The 24,020-nt window shown below is 46.4% G+C and overlaps 1 protein-coding gene across 1 annotated transcript; it reads right to left on the bottom strand.

The window, feature by feature from the left end:
• Positions 1-1,179: 1,179 nt before the first annotated feature.
• C19H17orf67 (chromosome 19 C17orf67 homolog) lies at positions 1,180-23,552 on the bottom strand. Its single transcript, XM_065898083.1, has 3 exons — positions 23,498-23,552; positions 22,214-22,314; positions 1,180-1,296 (listed from the first exon to the last, which is right to left on the bottom strand). Exons 1-3 carry the CDS (start codon positions 23,550-23,552, stop codon positions 1,180-1,182), a joined length of 273 nt encoding a protein of 90 aa, XP_065754155.1.
• Between the last annotated feature and the right edge of the window lie 468 nt (positions 23,553-24,020).

The raw sequence follows: 24,020 nt of genomic DNA, 5'->3' as shown, positions 1-24,020 counted from the left end.
GGAGTTGTCAGAAGACAGACATACCAACTACTGCCCAGCATGACTTAGTAGCTTAATCACGCTCAGTTAGGTCCCCTATAAAACAGAGTTAAAACACACGCCCTGCGGGCTTCCCTGGTGGCGCAGTGGTTGAGAGTCGTGCCCCAGTCTGGGAAGATCCCACATGTCACGGAGCAGCTGGGCCCGTGAGCCATGGCCGCTGAGCCTGCGCGTCTGGAGCCTGTGCTCCGCAACGAGAGAGGCCACAACAGTGAGAGGCCCGCGTACCGCAAAAAACAAACACGCCCTGCAATGATCAGGAGTGTTAAGAGGATCAAATGAGAGATTTTGTGCGATAGCGCTCTGAAAATTATAAAGAGCAATCCTCTAACGGGAGTGTTCCTGTGTCCATTCACAGCAGCACAAAATAAACAACAAGGAAACAAGATTTCTCTTAACAACAAATGATTGAGTACCCAGTTATATCCTGTCCTGCTTAATACATACAAATTACAGAGGAGAAATGAAACGCACTAGGCTTAACCTCTGAAGGGATTTTGCTATGTAATCTAGCAAGAATTGGAAAGGGGACGAGGAGATGGACACAGACACACTGTGAGTGAAGCATCAAACAGCCTCTCGCAGGAACAGAGGTACAGAGGTGGGCTGTGCTGGGAATGCTGAACCATGCAGGTCAGGGGGACTGAAAGGGCAAAGCCAGAAGAAGAGGGAAGATGGGACACAGGCTGGGCAGAGTCCCAGTCTGGAAGGCTGTGGGGAGGCAGTAAAGAAGTTGCTGATCCTGGTGACAATGTGATGGATGTCACAGTCAAGCCCATGGATGCTGACCCCACCTGGAGAGACCCAAGTTTCAGCAAGCCACGTCTCTCCAGATTTGTATCCCAGAGGGACCCTTTCTGGATGGCAAATAGGGTCACATCCTTCCCGTACTTGGGATCTTTTGGTGACTCAGCAGGAGTCAGGCCCCCATGCGCGTCCCCAGTGGTCCTCTCAACCTGGCTCCCACCGACCTCTCCTGCCTTGCACTTCCCGTTCTCCAACCCGTAACCAGCTCACCCGCTGGTTCCCCTAACACCATGCTCTCGAAGACCCCCGAGCCATGCCTGCACTGCCCACCGCCGTCTCCCTGAAACAGAAGGCCAGGGAGAAGGAACGTACCGGGGGCTGGTCCCGAGCTGCTTACACAGGATGGACCATGTTCCTGTCGCAGTGGGGCTTGCAGTGGGGGTTCAGCCAGTGCTCCAGGAACTGCTCCTCAGCACGGCGTTCCAGGCGGAGCAGATGGTGCATGTACTCCTGGCAAAACAAACCCACATCGAAGAGAAGCTTTTATTCACGGTTGATGGTCGAGCTGCCCATGTGCGGGGTACAGCTGTGGTTCTGAGACAGGGCAGCACAGCCAGGCAGGAGAAACCGCCACCAACCCTAAGTGCGGAGAGGGTGTGTATCCATGGGAACGCATAGACACTGCTGATGGAGAGTTACATGGAACAACCACTTTGGAAAACAATCGGTTGCCTGCAATCCAGAAATTTCACTCTTGTTTATAACCTCAAGCAATGATTCTCAAATTTCATCAGGCATCAGAATCACCCAGAAGACTTGTTAAAACCTACAGACTGCTGGGGCCCCACCTTCAGAGCTTCTGATTCAGTGAGTCTGGGTTAGGGCTCCAGAATCTGCATTTCTAACAAGTTCCCAGCTGAGAATGCTGCTGGTCACTTTGAGAACAAGAGCAGATACGAATGTTCATAGCAGCAACAAATCTGTAGTAGCAAAATTCTGGAAACATCTGGAAACATGTTAAATATCCATTGACAGGAGGATGGATAAATAAATTATGGTAGGGTCACAACGTGGAATATTATACAGCAATGAAAAGGTGAATTATAGCTACATACAACAACACAGATGAGTCTTAGAAATAGCATAATGAGTGGAAACAGCAAGTCCAGGAAGACAGTGTTTATAGTGTGACACCATTTTAATAAAGCTCAAAACACGCATAACTAAATAATATATATATTTATTTATTTATGGCAACGCACATTCGCGATAAAATCATCTTTTTTAAAAGGCAAGGGATAACTGTGAGAAAGCTGGAGTTGCTATACTATTATCAAACAGAATAAACCCTAAAGCCAAAATAAAGTTGCTAGGGATAAGGGGCATTTTATAAAAACAGCCTGGTAGTTCCTTAAGATGCTAAACAGAGTAAACATTTGACCCCACAATTGTGTATACAAGAGAAGCGAAAGCATATGTTCGCACAGAAACGTGTACACAGCTGTTCACAGCAGCACTGTTCATCATAGCCAAAAAGTGGAAACGACCCAAATGTCCATCAGCAGATGAATGGATAAAGAATGTAATGTATCCCCATACAAGGGGAATACTATATGGCCATTACGAGGAATGATGCATGCTACAACCCGGATGAACCTCGAAAACATTGTTACGTGAAAAAGGCCAGTCACAAAGGACCATGTGTTGTATGATTCCATGTCTATGAAATGTAACTGGCTCTACGTGTTGGTGTGTCCACAACAGAGAGCGGCTGATTGTCCGGTGCTGCCCATCTCCGTGACCAGCCTCTCCATCGACTCAGGAACCCGAGCCAGACGTGGACCAGCGTGTCTCCCTCAGACTCATCCTGAGACTGAGTGTGAGGACTCTGAGCCTATCTCCAGAAGAGTTCTCAGGTGACGCCCTCCATCTCTGCCACTTCTGCAGGTCGGGTCTCCACCGTTGCCACCCAGGCTGTCCCAGCTTCCTCACCCCTCCATCCGTCACTCTACCTCCCGTTCCGCCCACACCACGTCCCACACCCCCCACCATTTCTGCTCCAACCTAACAGACTGATCTGCCCAAATGCAGCCCTGAAAGGGCCACAGCTCTTCAGAGGCCTTCGGCAGCACCGCCTTCCTGCAAGGAGGGAAAAGGTGTTGACCAACTACCCCTTGGGCTTGGTCTGTGGCTCTGGATAATGTCACTGTAACCAGCAAGTGAGGACACCTCCTCGTGGGATCTACCACCTCCTGCCACTCTTCACAACAGCAGAGAGGGCCCCCTCCTGCCCTGGTCCATTGTTGTCACTGACAACAAAGCTTTGTTGGTCTCTGAGCCTCTCTAGAACCACAATTTCTCCTTCAGATGGTTCACCTAAAGGAACTTTAATGAAGGAACCATTCACAGGCGTGTAAACAGGGTTAAGGGAACCACTGAAGCACATTCCAGTACCCAGGGACTAGCAATAGAGAAAAGCCCCATGGCCATGCCTAGACCTGCAGGGCCCAGGGCAAGGGCTCAGCCTCTGTAAAGCAGGGGAAGAGCAGGAGACAAATACCCAGTCCTCTCTCTCCTCTTGCCCTCCATCTCCTGCCAACCCCACGCAGAAGCCAGCCGGCCAGGGATCCAGGCGATGCAGTTTCTAGGGGTCCACTTCCGGAGCCGGGCTGAGCCAGGTGGAGGACGGATGGGGGACAGGATGGAGAAAACCAGCAGCTGTACCAGGATGATGGCGTATGAGGGGTGTGCTGTCGCCCTCAGAAGCAAGTAAAGAGCGTAAATGATAGCTGTTACTGATGTTTGTTGCAAAGGAGCCGGCTTCTTGGGCTGTGCATCCGTCGATCAGCGACCTCTGAACACACTGATCCAGCTGGAGGAGGGGCGATTGTTCCTTTGCATGAAGTTATCGTCTCTCCGCCTCCTCTCCCTCAGTTTGCTCTTGCTCTGCCCTCGATCAACAGGAGTGTCACTTCCAGGTTCAGGGTAAGCCTCCTCTTCCCAAAGTGGCTTGATCTTCAACAAAGCCAGTTCAGGCTGTGAGTTTTCTGTGTATTGTTTCTCGTTGCATTATCCCATATAAATGATACACCAGGAAAATGATAAATCAATAGGATGCTTCTTAAATAAGAGTGAAGTGTTACTTCTCTTGTCTTAATCACTTACAGATTCTCTTCTCTCCCTCCATACCTTGCCTCTCCATGCCCTGATGCAAACAGAGAAGTGGTCCATGGGCATTGCCCAGACCACCAGCAGTAGTTCTCCACGCGTCTGGCCGTGACCCCACATGGCTGGTAAAGCAGAGTTCCAGCCTGTTCCCAGGCTCCCACCTCTTCCCCACTCTCCACCCCCACCAGCCAAGCAACCCCTAAATCCCGCGGATGCTCTTGGATCCCATCTCCCCATCCCCACTTCCCCTGCCCAATCTCAGTCCCCACCCTCCTGCTAGATCCCTGCCACTGCATCTGGAGGGTTCTCCCTGTCTCTCGTCTTACCTCCTTCCTCTACATTCCACCCCACAGCCAGGGTGGGTTTTTTTTTCCTTTTTTCTTTTTAATAGACTTTATTTTTCAGAGCACTTTTAGGTTCACAGCAAAATGGAGCAGAAAGTACAGCAATTTCCCATATACCCCCTGTCCCCACAAACACACAATCTCCCCCATTATCAACATCTTGCCCCAGAGTGGTGCGTTTGTTACAAGAGATGAACCTATGTTGACACAGCGTCATCACCCAAAGTCTATAGTTTACATTGGGGTCGCTCTTGGTGTTGCATATTCTATGCGTTTGGACAAATGTATAATGTATCCATCATTATAGTATCATACAGAGTATTTTCACTGCCTTACAATCCTCTGTGCTCTGCCTATTCATCCCTTCCTCCCCTCTAACCCTTGCAATGACTGATCTTTTTACTGTCTCCATAGGTTAGCCTTTTCCAGAATATCATATCATTGGAATTATACTGTATATAGCCTTTTCAGATTAGTTTCTTTCACTTAGTAATATGCATTTAAGTTTCTTCCACGTCTTTTCATGGCTTGATAGCTCATTTCTTTTTAGTGCTAAATAATATTCCACTGTCTGGATGCACCACAGTTTATCTATCCATTTACCTACTGAAGGGCATCTTGGTTGCTTCCAAGTTTTGGCAATAATGGATAAAGCTGCTATAAACGTCTGTGTGCAGGTTGTTGTGTTGAACATAAGTTTTCAACTCATTTGGGTAAATACTAAGGAGCATGATTGCTGGGTCATATGGTAAGAGGACGCTTACTTTTGTAAGAAATTGTCAGGCTCTCTTTGAAAGTGGCTGTACCGTTTTGCATTCCCACCAGCAGTGAAGGAGAGTTCCTGTTGCTCCACATCCTCGCCAGTATTTGATCATGTCAGTGTTCCGGATTTGGGCCATTCCAATAGGTGTGTAGTGGTATCTCATTGCTGTTTTAATTTGCATTTCCCTGATGACATATGATATGGAGCACCTTTTCTTGTGCTTGTTTGTGATCTGTGTTCTTCTTTGGTGAAGTATCTGTTCAAGTCTTTTGCCAGGGTAGGTTTTTTGATTGTTTGTTTGTTTGTTTTGTTTGTTTGTTGCAGTACGCGGGCCTCTCACTGTTGTGGCCTCTCCCGTTGCAGAGCACAGGCTCCGGACGCACGGGCTCAGCGGCCATGGCTCACAGGCCCAGCTGCTCTCTGGCATGTGGGATCTTCCCGGACCGGGGCACGAACCCGTGTCCCCTGCATCTGCAGGCGGACTCTCAACCACTGCGCCAGGAGGGAAGCCCCAGGGTAGGTTTTTAAAACATGAAAAATGAAAATGGTTTTATTGTTTTTTTTATCACAACAGTGATACATATTACTGTTTTGAAATTATGTAACAATAAAAAGTTATAAAGAAGAGAGTGGAAAATCCTTGTTGTTTGTTTTGTTTGTCTATCTCTTTATCCTGTTGCAAAGTGACATTTTTAAAAATCTACCCATGTTGTTTCCTCACTTAAAATACTTGAATGGCTTCCACTGGGCTCAGGAGAAATTCCAGTTCCTTAAATGTTTTGTGGGGCTCCCGATGATCCAGCCTCACCCATTTCCTCTTCTCCCACCATCAACCCTTTGCACTCCATCTTTCCCTGGATTGGCTACACTTGCTCTGCTCTCTAATCTCATGCTATTTTCTCTGCCTGGAACACCCCTGTGCCTTCTCTTTTTCCTGTCTCACTCCTATCTGACTTTTCAGCCCTCAGCTTAGATGCTTCTTCCTCCAGGCAGCCTTCTCAGGTTCCCTGTGACCCCATAGCTCTCTGGACTTCTCCTGGCATAGCCCTGGTTACTCTGCTTAGCAGTGACCACATTCTGACAATAGGGACTTAATTGGGCCACGTCAGATTTTTTAGTGGAGGTGCCATGTGTCTTGGCTCACATATTGGCACGTGAACTTTATGTTTCCCCCCAGAAGAGATAAAAATGACTTTTAATTTGTGGGATGTATGTTGTCGATATTGCCCTGAAATAAGCCTTGGTGCTGAGATTATGGGATGGGAATCATTGCAAAGTGTGCATGGAACAGTCCACATAAACACATACGGGTAACCCAAAGCTGCAGGCCATTAATCAGAGAAGTGGCATTTCACCTTGGGCGAGAGTAGTCATATGTGGTAATATAAGATTATTTTGGCATGTATAGATATAAAAATCCTAAATCATGAAAACCCTCCTATGGCATTAATGAAGCTTTAACAGACGGTCCAGTCTATAACTTTGAGTTTTTAAGTTTCAAGAAAAACCCCTAGGAAGTCTACATCCTATTTTAAATATAACATTTTTTTTCAATTTAATGACTGTGCAAAGGATTGAATTAGGAGGTGTCCAATTTTCCTGAAATGTTTTTTCTTTCCCCCAGGACTCATGCAGTTTAAAATTGTTTTGATTATCGTTGTTTTCATTTAACTCTTCAAAATGCACCCTGTGTCCTGGGCGTGGAGTCTCCGGGGCAGCTGGGGAAGGGGTGGATGCTGGGAGGGCTCCTTATGGGATCCAACAAGGATTCCCCAGCAGCTTGCTGGACACGTTTGTGAGTCTGGGGCTGAACCCTGCCCTGTCTTCCCTGTCTGAGGAATCTTTGGCCAGAAGAATAGTCATTGGGAGGAACAGGAAGGCAGTGTGGAGGCTGGTAAATAAGGAACAAAGACTTCTCAGCATACAGCTTTGCTTTTTCAACTGTTCCGTGTAAGGAGCTCACTGAAGGAAACCCACGTTGCCATCTTCTTGCCTGCCTGTTTGCCAGAGCGGTGTGGTGGAGAGGCTAAGAGGTTTGGGTCTGGGTCCGGATCAGTGTCTGGTTCCAATCAAAACCCTGCCAATACTATTGCTTTACCTCTCCAGCCTCAGTTTGTCCATCTGCAATATGGGGATGGCCCTCGCACTTATCTCACTGGGTTGCCAGGATTAAATGAAATGGTACAAATAAAGCTCTGTGCCAAATATGTAGTCTCCATTTTCACTTCTAAACCCATTCTCTCCCCTCCTTCACCTGGCCTTTTGCACTAAGAGACTGACCTAGATGAACTGCAACCACAGAGCCTTGTGTCCTGGGGTTTCCGGTTGGGTTTGGCGTATAGGAGGCGCCAGCAGCAGCCTAGAGGTAGGGAGGGAGAGGTGAGGGTATGTACTCCCCTGCAACCTCTCCGAGGAGTCTCGGCAGGTTGGCTGCATCCCTCCCCTGAAGACCCAGCTCCTAGACGGCTGCCATTCTGGGTCTGGGAACCATACTCTTTCCTTCCGCCCTCATGCCTCAGGAGTCTTAGCCCTGCATCCTTTATCATTTCTTGTTAGTTCACCTTCCTCTTGCCACACCTTTGTAAAAAGTCTCTTTATTAAGCCCTCCTCAGTTAATTTTGGTTACTATTATATATGGAAGATGTGAACATGCCTTGAGGTTGTAGATGGAGCATCTCTCCCAGGAATTGGTCCACAGGAAACTTTCAATAAATGTTTGTTGAATGAAATATAACTGTGGTCCTCAAAGCATGGTCTGTGCTCCCCTCGGGGAGTCCATGATGTCAAAACTATTTTTCGAGTAATACTAAGACATTTGCCTTCTCACTGTGTGCATTGGTGGGTAAAACTGACGCCTCGGCAGGAGTCAAGGCAGTAGCACCCAACTGTCCTAGTGGTCGACATATCCTTCATCACACAGTCGCAGTTAAAATAAATACAAATAAAACATTCTCAAGATGCCAGTTTCACTGAAGCATGCCCTGGTGAAGCCGAAGAAAATGACCAACAGGAAGCATGCAGGCAGCACTTCTGCTGCATGACAAAGTACAATGATTTTCTCAAGGAAAAGCACCTGGGGGACTGTTGGCGTCAACAGTTGAACTAGGTGTGTTTTATGCGTGTGTTTGGCAGACATCTTCCCAAAAGTGAATGAAGTGAGCTTATCATTTCCAGGAAAACTGACAGTGCTTGTTACAAAATGATAAAATTTGAGCTTTCAAGGGGAAATTAGAACTCTGGAAAACTTATATTTGTGAGCATGAACCTGACAGCTTCCCAATAGTTAAAGCCTTTTCCAATGAGATTGGTGGTGATAAGAAAAATGTCACCACTGATACACAGCATTTATACACCACTTATAATTATATGCTCACTGGCATCCTTATTCATTTAATCCCTGTCCGTCTCAGCCAAATACCCAACTGGCTTTTTGACGAGAGTGTCCAAGGAATACCTAGTATACGGTTTAGTGCTTGGCACATAGTAGGGCCTCAATAAAACTCACAGGAGAAACGTATAAACAAGTGATGAATAAATGAAATGACTCTTCTTTCCCCATAATCCTACTAAATCCTCCTTGGGAGTCTCCTGGGCATCTGTGTCAATCTGCTCATTATAATGGCCCAGGCCAAACGTACATAAAAAGCATCAAAGAGTAATATGTATTTCACACCCCTAAATAGAGGCTGAAATCACTGTTGAAGAGAAACAACCAAAACAGACACACACATAGAGAGAGAGAAAGAAACAAGCCCTGGTTTCCATGACATTTCACTATTTATTTAAAATGTTAGGGAAATGAATAAGCCACAAAGGCCTAAAAGCAATCATTAGTCAAAGATGAAAAGCCAAACTGCAAATCTGCTGAAAACCACAAATTCAACAATTGTGTTGGCTAAGTTAGAAATGACCCAGCATTAATGGTACTCTCAAATGTTCCTGGATCAAGAAAGAAGGGGTAGATGAAAAATAAGTTTTCTTTTTTTTTTAGATTCCTTTTTTCAAGGGGAAAAAAATTAAAGCAAAACAAAAATTAATATCTGCATTTCGTGTCCAATGCCAACTGGAATGATTTAAGTAAATAATTTCTCAAGATTTAGAGCAGAAATTGGAGGGGGTCCTTTATGATGGCACAGGAAAGGTGTGATAATGAAATTAAATACCCACTGGAACCTGATCCAAGCTGAGAATCATAAAGTAGACAGTTAATCGATCGAGGTGGGATCTTTTTCCAAGAAGGCAAAATCCTTCCCGTGACATTTGCATGAAATTAAAGGTCCATCGACATTTGGATGAATTATTTTGCTCGTTAGTAAAAGCAAGATAATCATATAGGCAGAAGGGTGGCTCAGAACTTAACTGCTCTGGGCCACTTAGAAGGCTTAGCCCTGAAAGAAGGCAAATCAGTGATGTGCACAATTTGTATCTCAGTCGCTCTGAACTGGTCTTGGAGATCACAGGGAACAAAAGGGTAACGGAGTTACTACATACATTTGTCAAGGGGCTAAAAATGAAAGCATATTTCACAAAGCCTATTTACAATAAAGCTAATATGATTTATACTTGCCCCGCAAGAACATTCCTTAAAGGAACACAGGCCAAAATGGAAAGCATATTCCCAGGGCACACAAGTGCTTACGAATACAATCACAAAGGACATAATTTTAGCTCGGATGTCATCTTTTTTAGAGAATTTCCATGGTTCACCCCAGCAGTTGGCAATAATTTTTTCCCTAAAATTTGGGACGACTAAGAGAAATTTAATGAATTTAAGCGAGGCAATAGAAGATTTCTTTGAAATAACCTCCAGGTTCTATGGTAGAGTAATGTCCTACAAAATTTCTCCCCTGGAGAGAAGCAAAGAAAGGAATAGAAACAAGTATAAGGAGCATTTAGTAAATGTCAAATTCTGTGCTTGGTGCTGGGGACCCAGAAGTGAAACAAACAGTCCATCTGCTCAAGCAGTTTAGAGCAGTCTAGTAGGAGAGATAGATTTTTTTTTTTTAAGTCAGAAATAGCAATTTTGTGCTGTGAGTGCTAGGCCACAGGGATGCTCTAATCCATGGTGGGAGGGTAGGGGCATCAGGAGGGCCTCTCAAAACAGGCATCATTTCAGGTGAATCTCTACAAATGAGTAAGAGTTAACCAGGTAGACAAGAGCAGAAGAAACAAGTACAAAGGCAGGGGCTGTCAGAGAAGAACTTCAAACACACCATCATTCCAGACAACCTGCTTCTTCTTAGGTTTCTAATGCCAATGAGTGGCACCAAGGTGTCCACACAGACACCCACACGTCCCTAATCCTCCCTCACTGCATCCACTCTGCCCCAGAAATGGCCAACTCATATCCAATTTAAGATATTATATCATGCTCCCATTATCTTTACCTTAAAACCTCTACTGAAACATTCTCTTGGATGACAAGACATAAATTATTTTTTAAAGCTTTTAGAAAGCAATGTGGTAATATATACTAAAAGGTTCAAAAATACCGTATTCATATCCTTGGATCCAATAATTTATTTTCTGGGAACATATCCTTAGCAAATAATTCAAAATATTAAAAGCACTTTAAGAACAAAATTTTAGAGTGCTGTTTATAATAGAAAAAATAGTGGGAAAGGGAACTTTCCTACATCGTAAGTTGGAATGTAAATTGGTACAACCACTATGGAGAACAGTATGGAGGTTCCTTAAAAAACTAAAAATAGAGCTACCATATGACCCAGCAATCCCACTCCTGGGCATATTTCTGGTGAAAACCATCATTCGAAAAGACACATGCACCCCAATGTTCATAGCAGCACTAGTTACAATAGCCAAGACATGGAAGCAACCTAAATGTCCATCGACAGAGGAATGGATAAAGATGTGGTACATATATAGAATGGAATATTACTCAGCCATAAAAAAGAATGAAATAATGTCATTTGCAGCAACATGGATGGACCTAGAGATTATCATACTAAGTGAAGTAAGTCAAAGACAAATATTATATGATATCACTCACATGTGGAAATCTCATAAGATGATACAAATGAATTTATTTACAAAACAGAAACAGACTCCCAGACTTTGAAAACAAACTTATGGTTACCAAAGGGGAAAGGTGGGGGGAAGGATAAATTAGGAGTTTGGAATTAACATATACACACTACTATATATAAAATAGATAACCGGGCTTCCATGGTGGCGCAGTGGTTGAGGGTCCGCCTGCTGATGCAGGGGACACGGGTTCATGGCCCAGTCTGGGAAGATCCCAGACGCCGCGGAGCGGCTGGGCCCCGTGAGCCATGGCTGCTGAGCCTGCGCGTCCGGAGCCTGTGCTCCGCAACAGGAGAGGCCACAACAGTGAGAGGCCCGCGTACCGAAAAAAAAAAAAAAAAAAGATAACCAACAAGGACCTACTGTATAGCACAGGGAACTCTACTCTTCTGTAATAACCTATATGGGAAAAGAATCTGAAAAAGAATGGATATATGTATAACTGAATCACTTTGCTATACACCTGAAACTAACACAACACTGTAAATCAAATATACCCCAACATAAAATAAAAATTAAATTTAAAAAAAATAGTGGAAATGATCTAACTAACAAAAGAGGGTAATTCACTATCATTATGGTTATAAAGAGTTTCTAATAATATGAGGAAATGTGTATGTTATAATATTAAGAGAAAAACCAAGATACAAAATTGTAGAGTGTGATTATACTTTTTAAAAATACACACAAAAAGACTAAAAAGAAATACATCAAAAATGGCAATGCTGTCTTTGGGGAGAGGGAGTAAGACTACACCAGATTTTTTTTTTCTTCTTTTGACCCTTTCTTGGTTTCCAAGTTTTGTATAATAAATATGAATGGCTTAAATTTTTATTTGTAATTACACAAGTAACACATGAACGTATTGTTACTGTTTAAAGTTTAAACATCAAATATAAAGTTCCCTAGATCAGTACCTGCAATCTTAACCTCCTGAATGAGATGACATAATTAAGAGTCAACTGATCATATTTCTAGACCTTTTTCTAGAAATTTACATACATATAGATGTACCTATATATAGTATTGTTTTGTGAGTGAGTACTAGGAGGGCAGGACCAACTCAGGGGAGATAGAAAAAGTGACATTGAGAATGAAGAAGAGGTTACCAGGCATAAATAATGGAGAATAGCTCTGCAGGCAAAGGGAATCATTGGTGAAAGGATGCTGAGACCAGGGAGAGGATGGTTTATTTTTAAAAACAGTGAGAAGTTCCAGGTGGTTGGAGCATAAATGGCCTTGGACGAGTGGCAGGAAATGGGACACAATGGTGGCTTAGGGCTGGTCTGTCTCCCAGGCCAAGATACTTGGCCCTTATCTTATAAGCAGTGAGGAGCCAAAGAGGTTTTTGTTTTGTTATATTTTAAAAAGTATTTATTCAGCTGCTGCTTTGTAAAAAACAAGAAGAATGAGAGCCAAAGTCATCACTCAGGCACTGTGCTTTGCATGCTTCCTCTCACAATAAGTCTCTGAGGTAGGTTTGATTATCATATCCCATTTTATAGATAAGAAAACTGAGACTTACAGAGTTTAAGCAACCTGGCCAGGATGTGATAGCCAGTAAGTGGTGAGCTGGGATTCAGACTGAGCGCTCTGCTGCCCCACTCTTAAACCCTCTCCTGTGTTGTTTTCGGTGAAAACTACACATACATTTATTAAAAATAAAAAACTGAATGTCCTGAATTGAATAATGTCCCCCCAAATTTCATGTCCACCTGAATCCTGTGAATGTGGTCTTATTTGGAAACAAGGTCATACTGGAGTAGGGTAGGCCCTAAATCCAAAGACTAGCATCCTTAGAAGAAGGAAATTTGGACACAGGGACACACAGGGAAGAAGGCCATGTAAATACAGATGTAGAGATTGGAGTAATGTAGCTACAAGTGAAGAAATGCCAAAGATTGCCAGCAACCACCAGAAGCTAGGAGAGAAGCATGGGACAGATTCTCCCTCCAAGCTCCCAGAAGGAATCAACCTTGCCAGCTCCTTGATTTCAAACTTCTAGCCTCCCAAACTGTGAGAGAATAAATTTCTATTGTTGGACCTCCTTGGTGATCCAGTAGTTAAGACTCTGCACTTCCACTGAAGCGGGTGCAGGTTCGATCCCTGGTGGGGAAACTAAGATCCCACACACTGCCAGCACGACCATTAAAAATTAATTAAGTAATTAATTAATAGATAGATAAGTAAATAGATTTCTATTGTTTCAAGCAATCCAGTTTGTGGTACTTTGTCATGGCAGCCTTAAGAAACTAATATACTAAGTAATAGCAAAAAGCATGAAAATAAAAAGTATAAATTTGTCCCAAATTTTATCATGGTGAAAATAATGTCATTATTGTTTGGCAACATGTCTCCATATACATATGCAGATAGAAGAGCAGATAGGATTTCTTTCCATTTTGAAAGTTGTACACACAAAACTTTCATAATATCAAGTGTTGACAAGAGTACAGGGATCTAGGTATTCTTATACACACTACTGGTGGGGATCTAGGTATTCTTATACACACTACTGGTGGGGATCTAGGTATTCTTATACACACTACTGGTGGGGAGCTGGTAAGTCAGTTTGGCAATTTGGCAGTACCCACTTCACCTGGAAGTACATAAACCCTCTGACTCAGAAATTTCATTTCTTATCGCTGAACTCGGCAAAACACACATGTGTACAAGGATCTTCATCATTGGAAATAAGTAAAATGGCCATTGTTCCAGGCAGGGCTAAATAAATAAGTTGTAATATGTCTCAGTCCATTCGGGCTGCTATAACCTGAAATACCACAAACCAGGCAGCTTATAAACAGCAGAAATTTATTTCTCACAGCTCAGGAGGTGGAAATCCAAGATCAGGGTACCAGTATGGGTGGGTGAGGGCTCTCCTTCAGGTCACAGACTTCTCGTTATATCTTCACGTGGCTGGTGGGACTAGGGAGCTTTGGGAGCCTCTTTTATAAGGGTGTTAATCCCATTTACAATCCACGAGAGCAGAGCCCTCATGACCTAAGTACCTCCCAAAGGCCCCATCCCTTAATACCATCACTTGCGAGTTAAGATTTCAACATATGAATTTGGGGTCTGGGGGGACACAGACATTCAGACCATAGCATCATACATTTACCCTATGCTTCAATTTAAAATGAGCTAGAACAAGATGTATTATTGAGTGAATAAAAGCAAGTTACAGAATAAACGCAACACTGCTTTCCACATAGCCTGAACTACATCAATGAAGGGACAAGCAAGCCTGACACATTCAAGGCGCAATGAGGAGGCCAGCATGGCTGGAACAGCGGCAGGGGTAGGAGGCAGGGATGAGATGCAGGTAGAGGCCAAGGAGGGAGCAGAGGGAGCGGACAGACCTCTAGGGCCTAGTAGGCGACTATAGGACCATGGATTTGTCTGGAGTAAGGCAGGAGGTCATTGGAAGGTTTTGAGCAGGAGAAAGATGGGATCCGGTTTACGTTTTTAAGAACTGACTACTGCTTCTCTGCTGAGAACAGATGCAGAGGGATCTAGAGAGGAAGAGGGAGGCAGGGTAACAGAGTATTGCTCAGTCCACTCTAGGGACTCGGGTGGTGGCAGGGGAGGGTGAGAAGTGGTCAGATTCTGGATTTGGGACCCATGCAACTAGGAGGAGGTGGCCCACCTTACCCCACCGTGGAAGGCAAGGGCAGGGCTGGTGGAAGGCAACATTCTGGAATTCCTCTTGAGGCTGTTAAGTCCGAGATGCTGGTTAAATGTTCCACTGCAAACAGCCAAGTGGACAGTCGCGTGAGGGAGCTCACAGACAGAGTCCAGGCTAGAGATAGGAACGTGTGGCCATCAGCATAGAGGTGATATTTAAGCTCGGGGACTAGAAAAGGCAGAGAGCAGAGCCCTGGGATGCTCTGACATTTAAAGGACCGTCAAGGGCTAAGAACCCAGCAAAGGAAACTGAGCAGCAAAAACCACAAAGCAGGAGGAGAAACCAGGAGCCAGGGGTCCTGGAAAACAGGAATCCACATGAGCAGAGCGCCCAGAGGAAGGAAGAGGGATCCTTGTGTCAAAACAAAACAAGCGCAGGCTGGTTCCCAGTCCCCAGGATGCCCGGAGCAGAGGCTAAGAGCCACTTCTCTAGGACAGCACTTCTTAAACTTAAATGTGCACCTCGGTCACCCAGCCTTGTGGCCCAGATCCGCCTTCAGGTATGGGGAGGAGCCTGAGGCTCTGGGCTCCCAAGTGAAGCCCAGCGGCCTGGCTGGGGACCACTTTTTGAGTTGCAAGCGTTCAGCCCTAATCCCTGAAAATCCACAGAAGCACAGTCATGACTGAGGACACATTCCAGGGAAAGTTCAGGATTCTTCTTTCTAGCTTCTTCCCTCTAACCACAAGTCCAGCCCTTCTTTTCACACAGCCCTGTCCTCATCAGATTCTCAAATTGTTTTTCCTCCATTAGGACCTTGAGGCTTTGTTACAAGCTCTTCTAACATGATGTCTTCACAAACTGAAGTCCTAAGTCCTAGAGTAGCAAATGAATTCAGCTGAAACCCAGATGTCTCCAGATGGGGTGTCCCCACGTGAATCCCAGGCTTCCTGGAGTGCCCATCCCACTCCTGTGACATCTAGAACCCAATTCCCCAAAATCTCTGAAGATCTGGGACTCGTGCTTCTCCACCACTGCAGCGTCCAGATCTGAGCGACTACCTCCCTCTTTCGTCAGCCCCCCTTCAGCACACACCTGCCATCTGTCATTCCCCCAAAGAGCCACTAACACAAGGTTGCTATGCACAGCAGACTTTTCCTACGGTTTGGAGGCTTCACAGGGTAATCACAGCACAGAGCTGAGAACAAGTTCTAACCCAATGTCAAGGCGTTGCCATAAAATAGATGTGTTAGCTATTTCCTGCCACAGGGAATCTGTCAGGTCTGGGCCCTCTCTACCTCCCCACCCGTCCCCTCTCTCTGACCCGTGTTCACATCCCCCAGCTCAGGGCCTTTCATCCTCTTCCTCCCCAGCTGCCTCCATGCACTCAGAACCCCTCCTGCTTTCTTCCCCGGAGCCGGGTCTCCTCTTCCTCTCTCCCCCCATCCTCACTGAGGCCCTACCTTTCTCCACCAAGGGTGCCAGCAAGGTGTTCCCACTCCTCTGGGGTGGAAGCCAGCCCTCCCCACAATGCAGGGCACACCAGTGATCTTTTCAATGCATTATCCACCACACAGGCAAAAAAGAACAGTTGTTGCCATGAATAGGCAGGATACAAGCTGTCAAAAGGGTCCAGTCCCTTGCATGTGTGGGCATAGCTTGCCTGAACCTGTTTCTGAAACACCTATCATCCCACAGAAGCCAACATCTGCCAATATTAAAGCCAAGTGTCAAGAATATAACATTGTTTTATAGATACTCCCGAGGAGAGACTACTGCAAATCTTCATATGTGCTTTCACTTTGAATTCTTACTACCTTTGAATTCTTACTACCTTCCCAAAGCTTACTACTTCCCAAATTACTTACTACCTTTGAATTCTTACTACCTTCCCAAAGCTTACTACCTTCCCAAATTACTTACTACCTTCCCAAAGCACCATCCATCTCGTCAATGGCCTCTCCCCTCTCTGAAAGGGTTTTCTTCCGCTCAGTCCCTCAGAGGGGAGAAGCGAAATGAAATAACGCACCCGGTCATCTCTCGGTAATTTTGAGTTAGTGGTGAGCACACGAGTCTCAGAGCTCAGCTCCCGAGGGCACACGCATTCCCAGAGATCACTACCTCTGCTCATCCATCCCAGCCCACCTGTCTGTCTCCAGGCTGCCATGGGAAGGAGGTACGATAACATGTCCAACAATGTAATCTCCCATGTCCCACGTATAATGGTAACTGAAGGCCAGCGTCCGAGAGGCTGTGTCCTGAGCCTCTAAACGGCTCCTGCACGCCAGCCCCAATCCCATCATCCCCCCACTTCAAATCCCTTGGTGGCTCCCACTGGGTACAGAACGGAAGTCCACTCCACTATGACAGCCAGGTCCTTCCAACCTGGCCCCGAGAGGACCTTCTGTGCCCACCACCCATCATCCCATAAATCCCAGACACTCAAGTGAAGGTCAAAAGGCAGGAAACTGGAATCCAGAGCTTCTGAAAAAATTATCCTGCAAGGCCTGTTCCAAAACACACATGCACACACAGAATCATACACACACCCATACACAGACGCTCACATACACACGCACACACCCCCTCACACATGTACAGTCATACACACATACATATCCTCACACACACACCCTCACATACATATATATCCTCATACATGCACGGTCATACACAAACGTTCACACACACTCACACGCAATCCACACATACACGCAATATGTACCATCCTGAACACACAGGACAGTGTGTCCATCTCTAGCAAAGGGATATGTAAGCAGATGGTTTGCACAAAGAAAGAAGGAGAATAGAAGGTGGTCTCGGCAAGAGGTAAAGAGCAGGGAAGGGTGGTTCCCTTGGCCAGAGGTCCCACCTCATGGCCTCCTGGTGACCTGCTGACAAACGTGGGGTCACTGCATCCAACGCTTCATTCAGCAGTGATGCAGGCTGGGATGGCTGTGACATCTGTCAGCCGCTCAGATAAAAGGGGTGAATTGAAACAGGGTCCTACTGTACAGCACAGGGAACTACATTCAATATCCTGTGATAAACCATAATGGAAAAGAATATGAAAAAGAATATATATATATATAAATGTGTTATATATATATAAATGCGTTATATATATGTAAATGCGTCATATATATATAAATGAGTCACTTTGCTGTATAGCAGCAACTAACACAACACTGTAAATCAACTGTACTTCAATACAAAATACTGTCATCTTTTTAAAAGGGGGTGAATTGTTTCTTTTCATATAACAGGTGGTTCGTATTATTCATCTTGCTCTCAATAAATCCCTTAATAGGAAAAGTCAACAACAAGCCACAAGGGGGAACCAGGTCAGACAGCAAGTGCAGGAGGCCGGGAGGCCCTGGTGTTTGAGAAAAATGCCTACATAAGCCCCTCCAGGGCCTCCAGATAAACCCCTCTGGCCCTCACCAAGTCCACAGCCGGCTGCCAGGGCTCTTCCTACCAGTTGCTGACTGGCACCAAGAACCTATCATCCTGAAGCTCTATCCAGACCCTCACATTCTATATGAGACCTGGGATGAAATTTCTAGTCAGACTCTGGGCCAAACTCTGCATTTTACAGAGAAAACTGGGTTTTCTCTGTAAGGAAAAAAAAGGAAAGGACTCATCCTCATTCTAAAGCCCAAAGTCCACAACCACTTTGTGCAGAACACCGCCTGGAATCACACTGAGGGGGAACTCTCTTCCCACCTCACCCACCGCTGCACTGCCTGTAAACTCCACATCCTTCAAGCCTCAGCTCGGTGGTGTCTCCTCCAAGAAGCCTGACCAGCCTCTCTCCTCCTTCCGGTTGGAGCTTGAAGGCCCTCTCCTCAGACCCCGTGTGCCAGATGACCTTGTTAGAGAGCTGGAAACAGGCTGGATGCTCTGGCTCATCCGTCACCATGCAGTGGACACAAGCATCTCAAACGAACGAAGAATGTCTAGTCTATGTCCTCAGTGCCTGGTGCTCGGCAGGGCACAGTCGAGGTAAAGTATAATTAAGTGCCCATCTTGGTCAGCAAGGAGTGCTCTCTGATCGACCACCTGACCCTCTCACTCTGTCTCTCTGACCTGCATTTGAACAAGTATCCCATCTACTCTCCAGACCCTCATTTCAACACTCAGCTAAATGCATTCCCAACCGGACCACGGGAGCTGCTGTTACCCATGGCGGGTCTCCCCCAGAAGGCTTGGCCCACTGGTTCTCAGCTTCAGTTGCACATTGATGCCACCTAGGGGGCTCTCACCCCCCTCCCCAATGCCTAGGACACACCGCAGGGCACCCCTCTGTGCGGGGAACCCAGGCATCAGATTCTTAACCTCCCCATTTGGTTCCAGCATGTGGCCACGGTTAAGAAACATGCTCCTAAGAAAAATGTGATTCCAGAAACTATGTGTTGGTTCAGCCAGTACTGCGTGTGGGTGGATGTATGACAGTGCGAGAGACACACAGAGTGACACACGCAGTAAAAGAGAAAGAGACTGTCCATCATCATAGCCAGTGTTCCTCACCCCCGGCACTATTACATTTCAGGCCAGATCATTTTTGTTGTGGGAGCTGCCCTGTGCATTGTAGGATGTTTAGCAGCATCCCTGGCCCTAACCCATTAGATGCCAATAGCAAACCCTCCTCCCACCGGTTGTGACAACCAAAAATGTCTCCAGATATTGCCAGATGTCCCTGGGGTGGGGGAGCAAAATCACCCCCGGATGAGAACTACAGGTATAGGCTAGCCGCCAAATAACTTATTGCATTTTTTTTTTTTTTTTGCGGTACGCGGGCCTCTCACTGCTGTGGTCTCTCCCGTTGCGGAGCACAGGCTCCGGACGCACAAGCTCAGCGGCCATGGCTCACGGGCCCAGCCGCTCCGCGGCATGTGGGATCTTCCCAGACCAGGGCACGAACCCGTGTCCCCTGCATCGGCAGGCGGACTCTCAACCACTGCGCCACCAGGGAAGCCCAACTTATTGCATATTTATGTTCACATTTCAACTGTAGGTCACACAGGCATTTTTCCAAACTTGAATGAGTGGCTGAGGATTCTGGACACAGGTCAGTGTCTTTGTGACAGACATACAGGACTGTACCATACACGGGATGGGTAGGAAATGGTGGGTGAGTCTAGAGAGAATCACAGAAACTAGATCAGGCAGGTTCAAGGCAGCTAAGATGAGTCAGTGGTGGTCAAGCCTATAAAAGATGACCAAAACCAACAAAACCCAAAAAGCCAGATATTCAGTAAAGTAGTAACGCCAGAGGCAAGCAGAGAGTTGTCACAGGTGAAGGCAGGTGATGACCAGGAGCCAGGATGAGGGAAATGAGAGAGAAGGAGCTCTTGGAAGTTCTGGGCAGGGAAGGACCACCCCAAGCAGCGTTTGGGGATAAAGTGTAGCACGGTGTGCAGCTGGCATGGGGGGAGGAAGGAAGCTGGGGGCGGAAGCAGAGCCGTAATACCCACACCCACGTGCTGCCTGATGCCTAAACCAACTCCAGTCCCTGCCCAGGCCGCCCTTCCACAACCAGAGCTCAGGGCAGCCAGGGCCAGATGCCGGCAGAGAAAACACCCAGCCAACGCTGGGGCTGAGCAGAGCCTGTCTACTGAGCACCTGGAGGGGGCCTGCTGCCTCAGAGCCCCTTGAACCAGCCTCCCACAGCCTCCAGGGCCCCCAGGGAAGAGCCTCTGGAACGGCCCCTCCAGACATCACCCCAAAAGAGCAAAGAGCCAGTTAGAGTTCCCCAGGGACCCTCGGGCCAGGCATCCTGCTCCTCACTGGCTCCCTCACCATCCACGCCACCCCTTCCCAACCCTCATCCCCCGTGCTGGAGGCTTGGTTTCCCCCAATATCCCCTCACATTCCTTCTCATCCCCTCGGGATCCTCTGTCTCTGCCCACCTCTGAGCCCCGGTGTGCTCAGACTTCAATGCTGAGCCTCTTCTAAATGCATCTCAAACCATCTGTCTAAAACCCGACTGTGCACTCGCCCATTCGAGACACGCTTTGATTGTCCTCTACTGAACCCAAGGAAAAGCCCAACGTACCCGAAGCCCTGCTGCTCTTGCTCCGGCCCACCTCCCAGACCCCTTCCACCTGCGTGTGGAGATTCCAGCCGCCTCTGACTTCTCCCACCCAAGAGAACAAAGCCACGCCCACCCCTAACAGCCTGAATCGCTTGCTCGTTTCTAAGCCGTTCTGTGAAACAGTGATTTGCTGATTCTTCTGTGTCTGCCACCAACTCTGAGCAGAAACCCAGGCGGCAGTCTGCAGCCTCGGCCCCACCCCGTCCCCGGTACTTAATACTCAAAGGAGTTGTTACTGCTTGCTGAGTACCATTTTAAGCGCCTTACTATGAATTACTTTATTTTATTCTCATAAAGTAGTTGTTTCATGCTCTTATAATAATAATATTATAGAAATATAAGTAATAATATTGTTTACCCCCTTTTCGTAGTCGAGAGTACTGAGGTACAGAAAAGTGAGGAGACTTCTTCAAAGTTATATAGTTTGAAAATGGGGAGATTCAAACCGGGACAGTCTGCCCACAGCCAGTGCTCTTCACCGCTGTGCGACCTGGCATCACACTGCGAGACTTTTAAGTGAACTAATCCAACTACCCCCACGATTCCGCAGGGAGCAAAGGCCAGCGCTGCCGCAGATCCTCTGGGCCTCGACACAGAGATGCAATGAACAGAGGGTGAGCGTGCGGCCCGGCTGATGTGGGCGCAGGTGGGAGACCAGCCTTGACCACAGACACGGCTTCACAGACACGCTGACTCTGCCTGGGTCCCTGCCACTTACCCTCACCTGAGTTGGGTAAAAATACCAGGAATGTCAGCACTTCCGTCGTGGGAGGGAGAGACAAGCCAGGCCCGAATTGGCCCGAGGCCAGGGTGGCAGGGTCTAGTAGCACCCACCACAAGTCACAGAATGAAGGCAGTGGAGGGTACTCCGGTTCAGAAAGACTAGGTGGATGCCACAAACCTACAGGGCAGAGCTGAGGCCAAAGACCAAAATCGGAGGCACAAGGCGAGGGTGGAACCTGGTGGCAGCAGGGGCAGAGGTTCTGCCTACCCAGACAGAGCATCACTAGCCGGGGATGCTGGTCCAGCTTGCCCGGCACCCAAGGGAAGAGGGAGCAGATGGGGTTGGCACCAGCCTCAGGGCACAGCTCCCTATCATCCCATTCAGGGGAGCCACCCAGCCGCCCAAGCGGGATTCTGGACTCCCACCATCGGCCCCACTGTTTCCACTTTAAATACTTTTCGAACAGTAGGGGAGCAGAGCTGGCACCTCCGGAGAAGAAAAGGCGTGAATAAGAAGGTGAGATCACCTTACACCTGGGACTCCACAGAACCTCCATCTAGCACCCATGCTGGGCTGGGACCAGCACCTCATTTGGGTTCATAACGAACAAGCATTCAAATGATCTCCCTCTCCCTTCCAACAGCCAGAGCCCGGAACTCACCCTCATGGGCTCATCGGGGAACCCGGGTTTGCTCGGCCTGTCCTGGCGCCGGGATCTCAGGACCTGTTTGGCCTGCTTTTCCGTCAGAATCGGGGAGGCCCCTGAAAAAGTCAGAAAGGGACCTTGGGGACTCTCAGACACACGCATCCATGCTCCGTCTCACCGTCCAAGGCGAAGCATTTGCAAGTCCAATTTGGGTCAACGCACAAAAGTTCTTTCAAAGGGACCTGTCCCAAAGGACGTGGCGTTCCCGAGGGCTCAGAGGGGAATTTTTAATTGTTTCTAATATGGTTAACTCAGAGTAAAAGCTGCACATTTACCTGCTGCCGCCACGGCTCATTCCTCTAAAGGTGGCTGTTAATTTAATGAACATGTTTCTTTAAACATATTTTCTTCAGTTCACTGGTCAGTGTGTTTATTGTCCCTCAGGGTTGCTTCGGTGGGATTCTTTTAAATCCTCAATACACTAAATCAAGTTTAAGTTGTTATTAGAAAATTCCCCCATGACAATAAGGTTATATTAAACTTGATAAGCACCCACGATCCCTCAAAGAAAATATTATAACTAAAGTAAGTCAAGTTTTGATAATCACACACAAATTCTAATTTTTATTTTATTTTATTTTTTTTTTGTGGTACGTGGGCCTCTCACTGTTGTGGCCTCTCCTGTTGCGGAGCACAGGCTCCGGACACACAGGCTCAGCGGCCATGGCTCATGGGCCCAGCCGCTCCGCGGCATGTGGGATCTTCCCGGACCGGGGCACGAACCCGTGTCCCCTGCATCGGCAGGCGGACTCTCAACCACTGCGCCACCAGGGAAGCCCACAAATTCTAAAAGATACTATTATAATAAAAGTATATCAAGGGAATTCTCTGGTGGTCCAGTGATTAGGGTTCCTGTTTTCACTGCAGTGGGCCTGAGTTCAATCCCTGGTCGGGGAACTAAAATCCCACAAGCCATACGGCATAGCCAAAAAAAAAAGGAAAAACGAAAGTATATCAAATTCTGATGATCTCAGATAAACTCTAAAAGACGGTATCCTTGAAGATTTATCAGCATTTTTGAGAATTAGTGTTCAATATGTTTAAAGATTAAAAAAAATAATTTATCCCTAATTATACCAATTCCGGGAGCCTGCTCTTAGGAAGACAAGAAAAGAAGCACTGAATTATTATACATTACATATTACTTGAAATTTTGAAAAAATATGTTAAAAATATAAGATAGACTTATTTCAGTTTATCTTGTCAGCACAGAAATAGGTTTCGGGAGTTAATGCTCACCTGAGAAGAAAATCAGTAAGGTGAGAGACAGCACGAGCACAAACAACCTCTTCATCCTGCCTTGATCCCTCTCTGCGCCTGTTGCAGAATGAATCCCCCCGGTCAAAGAGCCAGCCTACTTGAAGAAAGCCACATCCGGCCCAAAGGCTGTTTATGCTCTGACTAACGGCACTCACAGCAGGATGCTAAACGCATCTGACGCTACATTTTCAGTATGATCACGAAAATATTTTCCTCTGAATTCCTATAAATTTTCATCCTGAGGAAGGAAATTATCCCTCTGTCATCAAACTTTTGGAGCTTGAATTTGACAAAGCAACACATGACAACCATTTCATTTAAATAGATATGTCTATATATACATCATGCAGTAGTTTGTGTTTATCTGTAGCTTCAGTTTATGCTCCTACTGTTTCATTGAGAATTAATCACCTCTCACATTTACATATTTTATGACATTTTTCCAAAACCCATTCACTGATCCATTTTGACCTTCCCAGTAATTTCAGAAATTAGCAGGGAA

This window comes from Phocoena phocoena, chromosome 19 (genome assembly GCF_963924675.1).
Source record: "Phocoena phocoena chromosome 19, mPhoPho1.1, whole genome shotgun sequence".
Classification (NCBI taxonomy): domain Eukaryota; kingdom Metazoa; phylum Chordata; class Mammalia; order Artiodactyla; family Phocoenidae; genus Phocoena; species Phocoena phocoena.
Note: the sequence above shows the minus strand (reverse complement) of the source record. Positions and strands in the feature narration are given on the sequence as shown.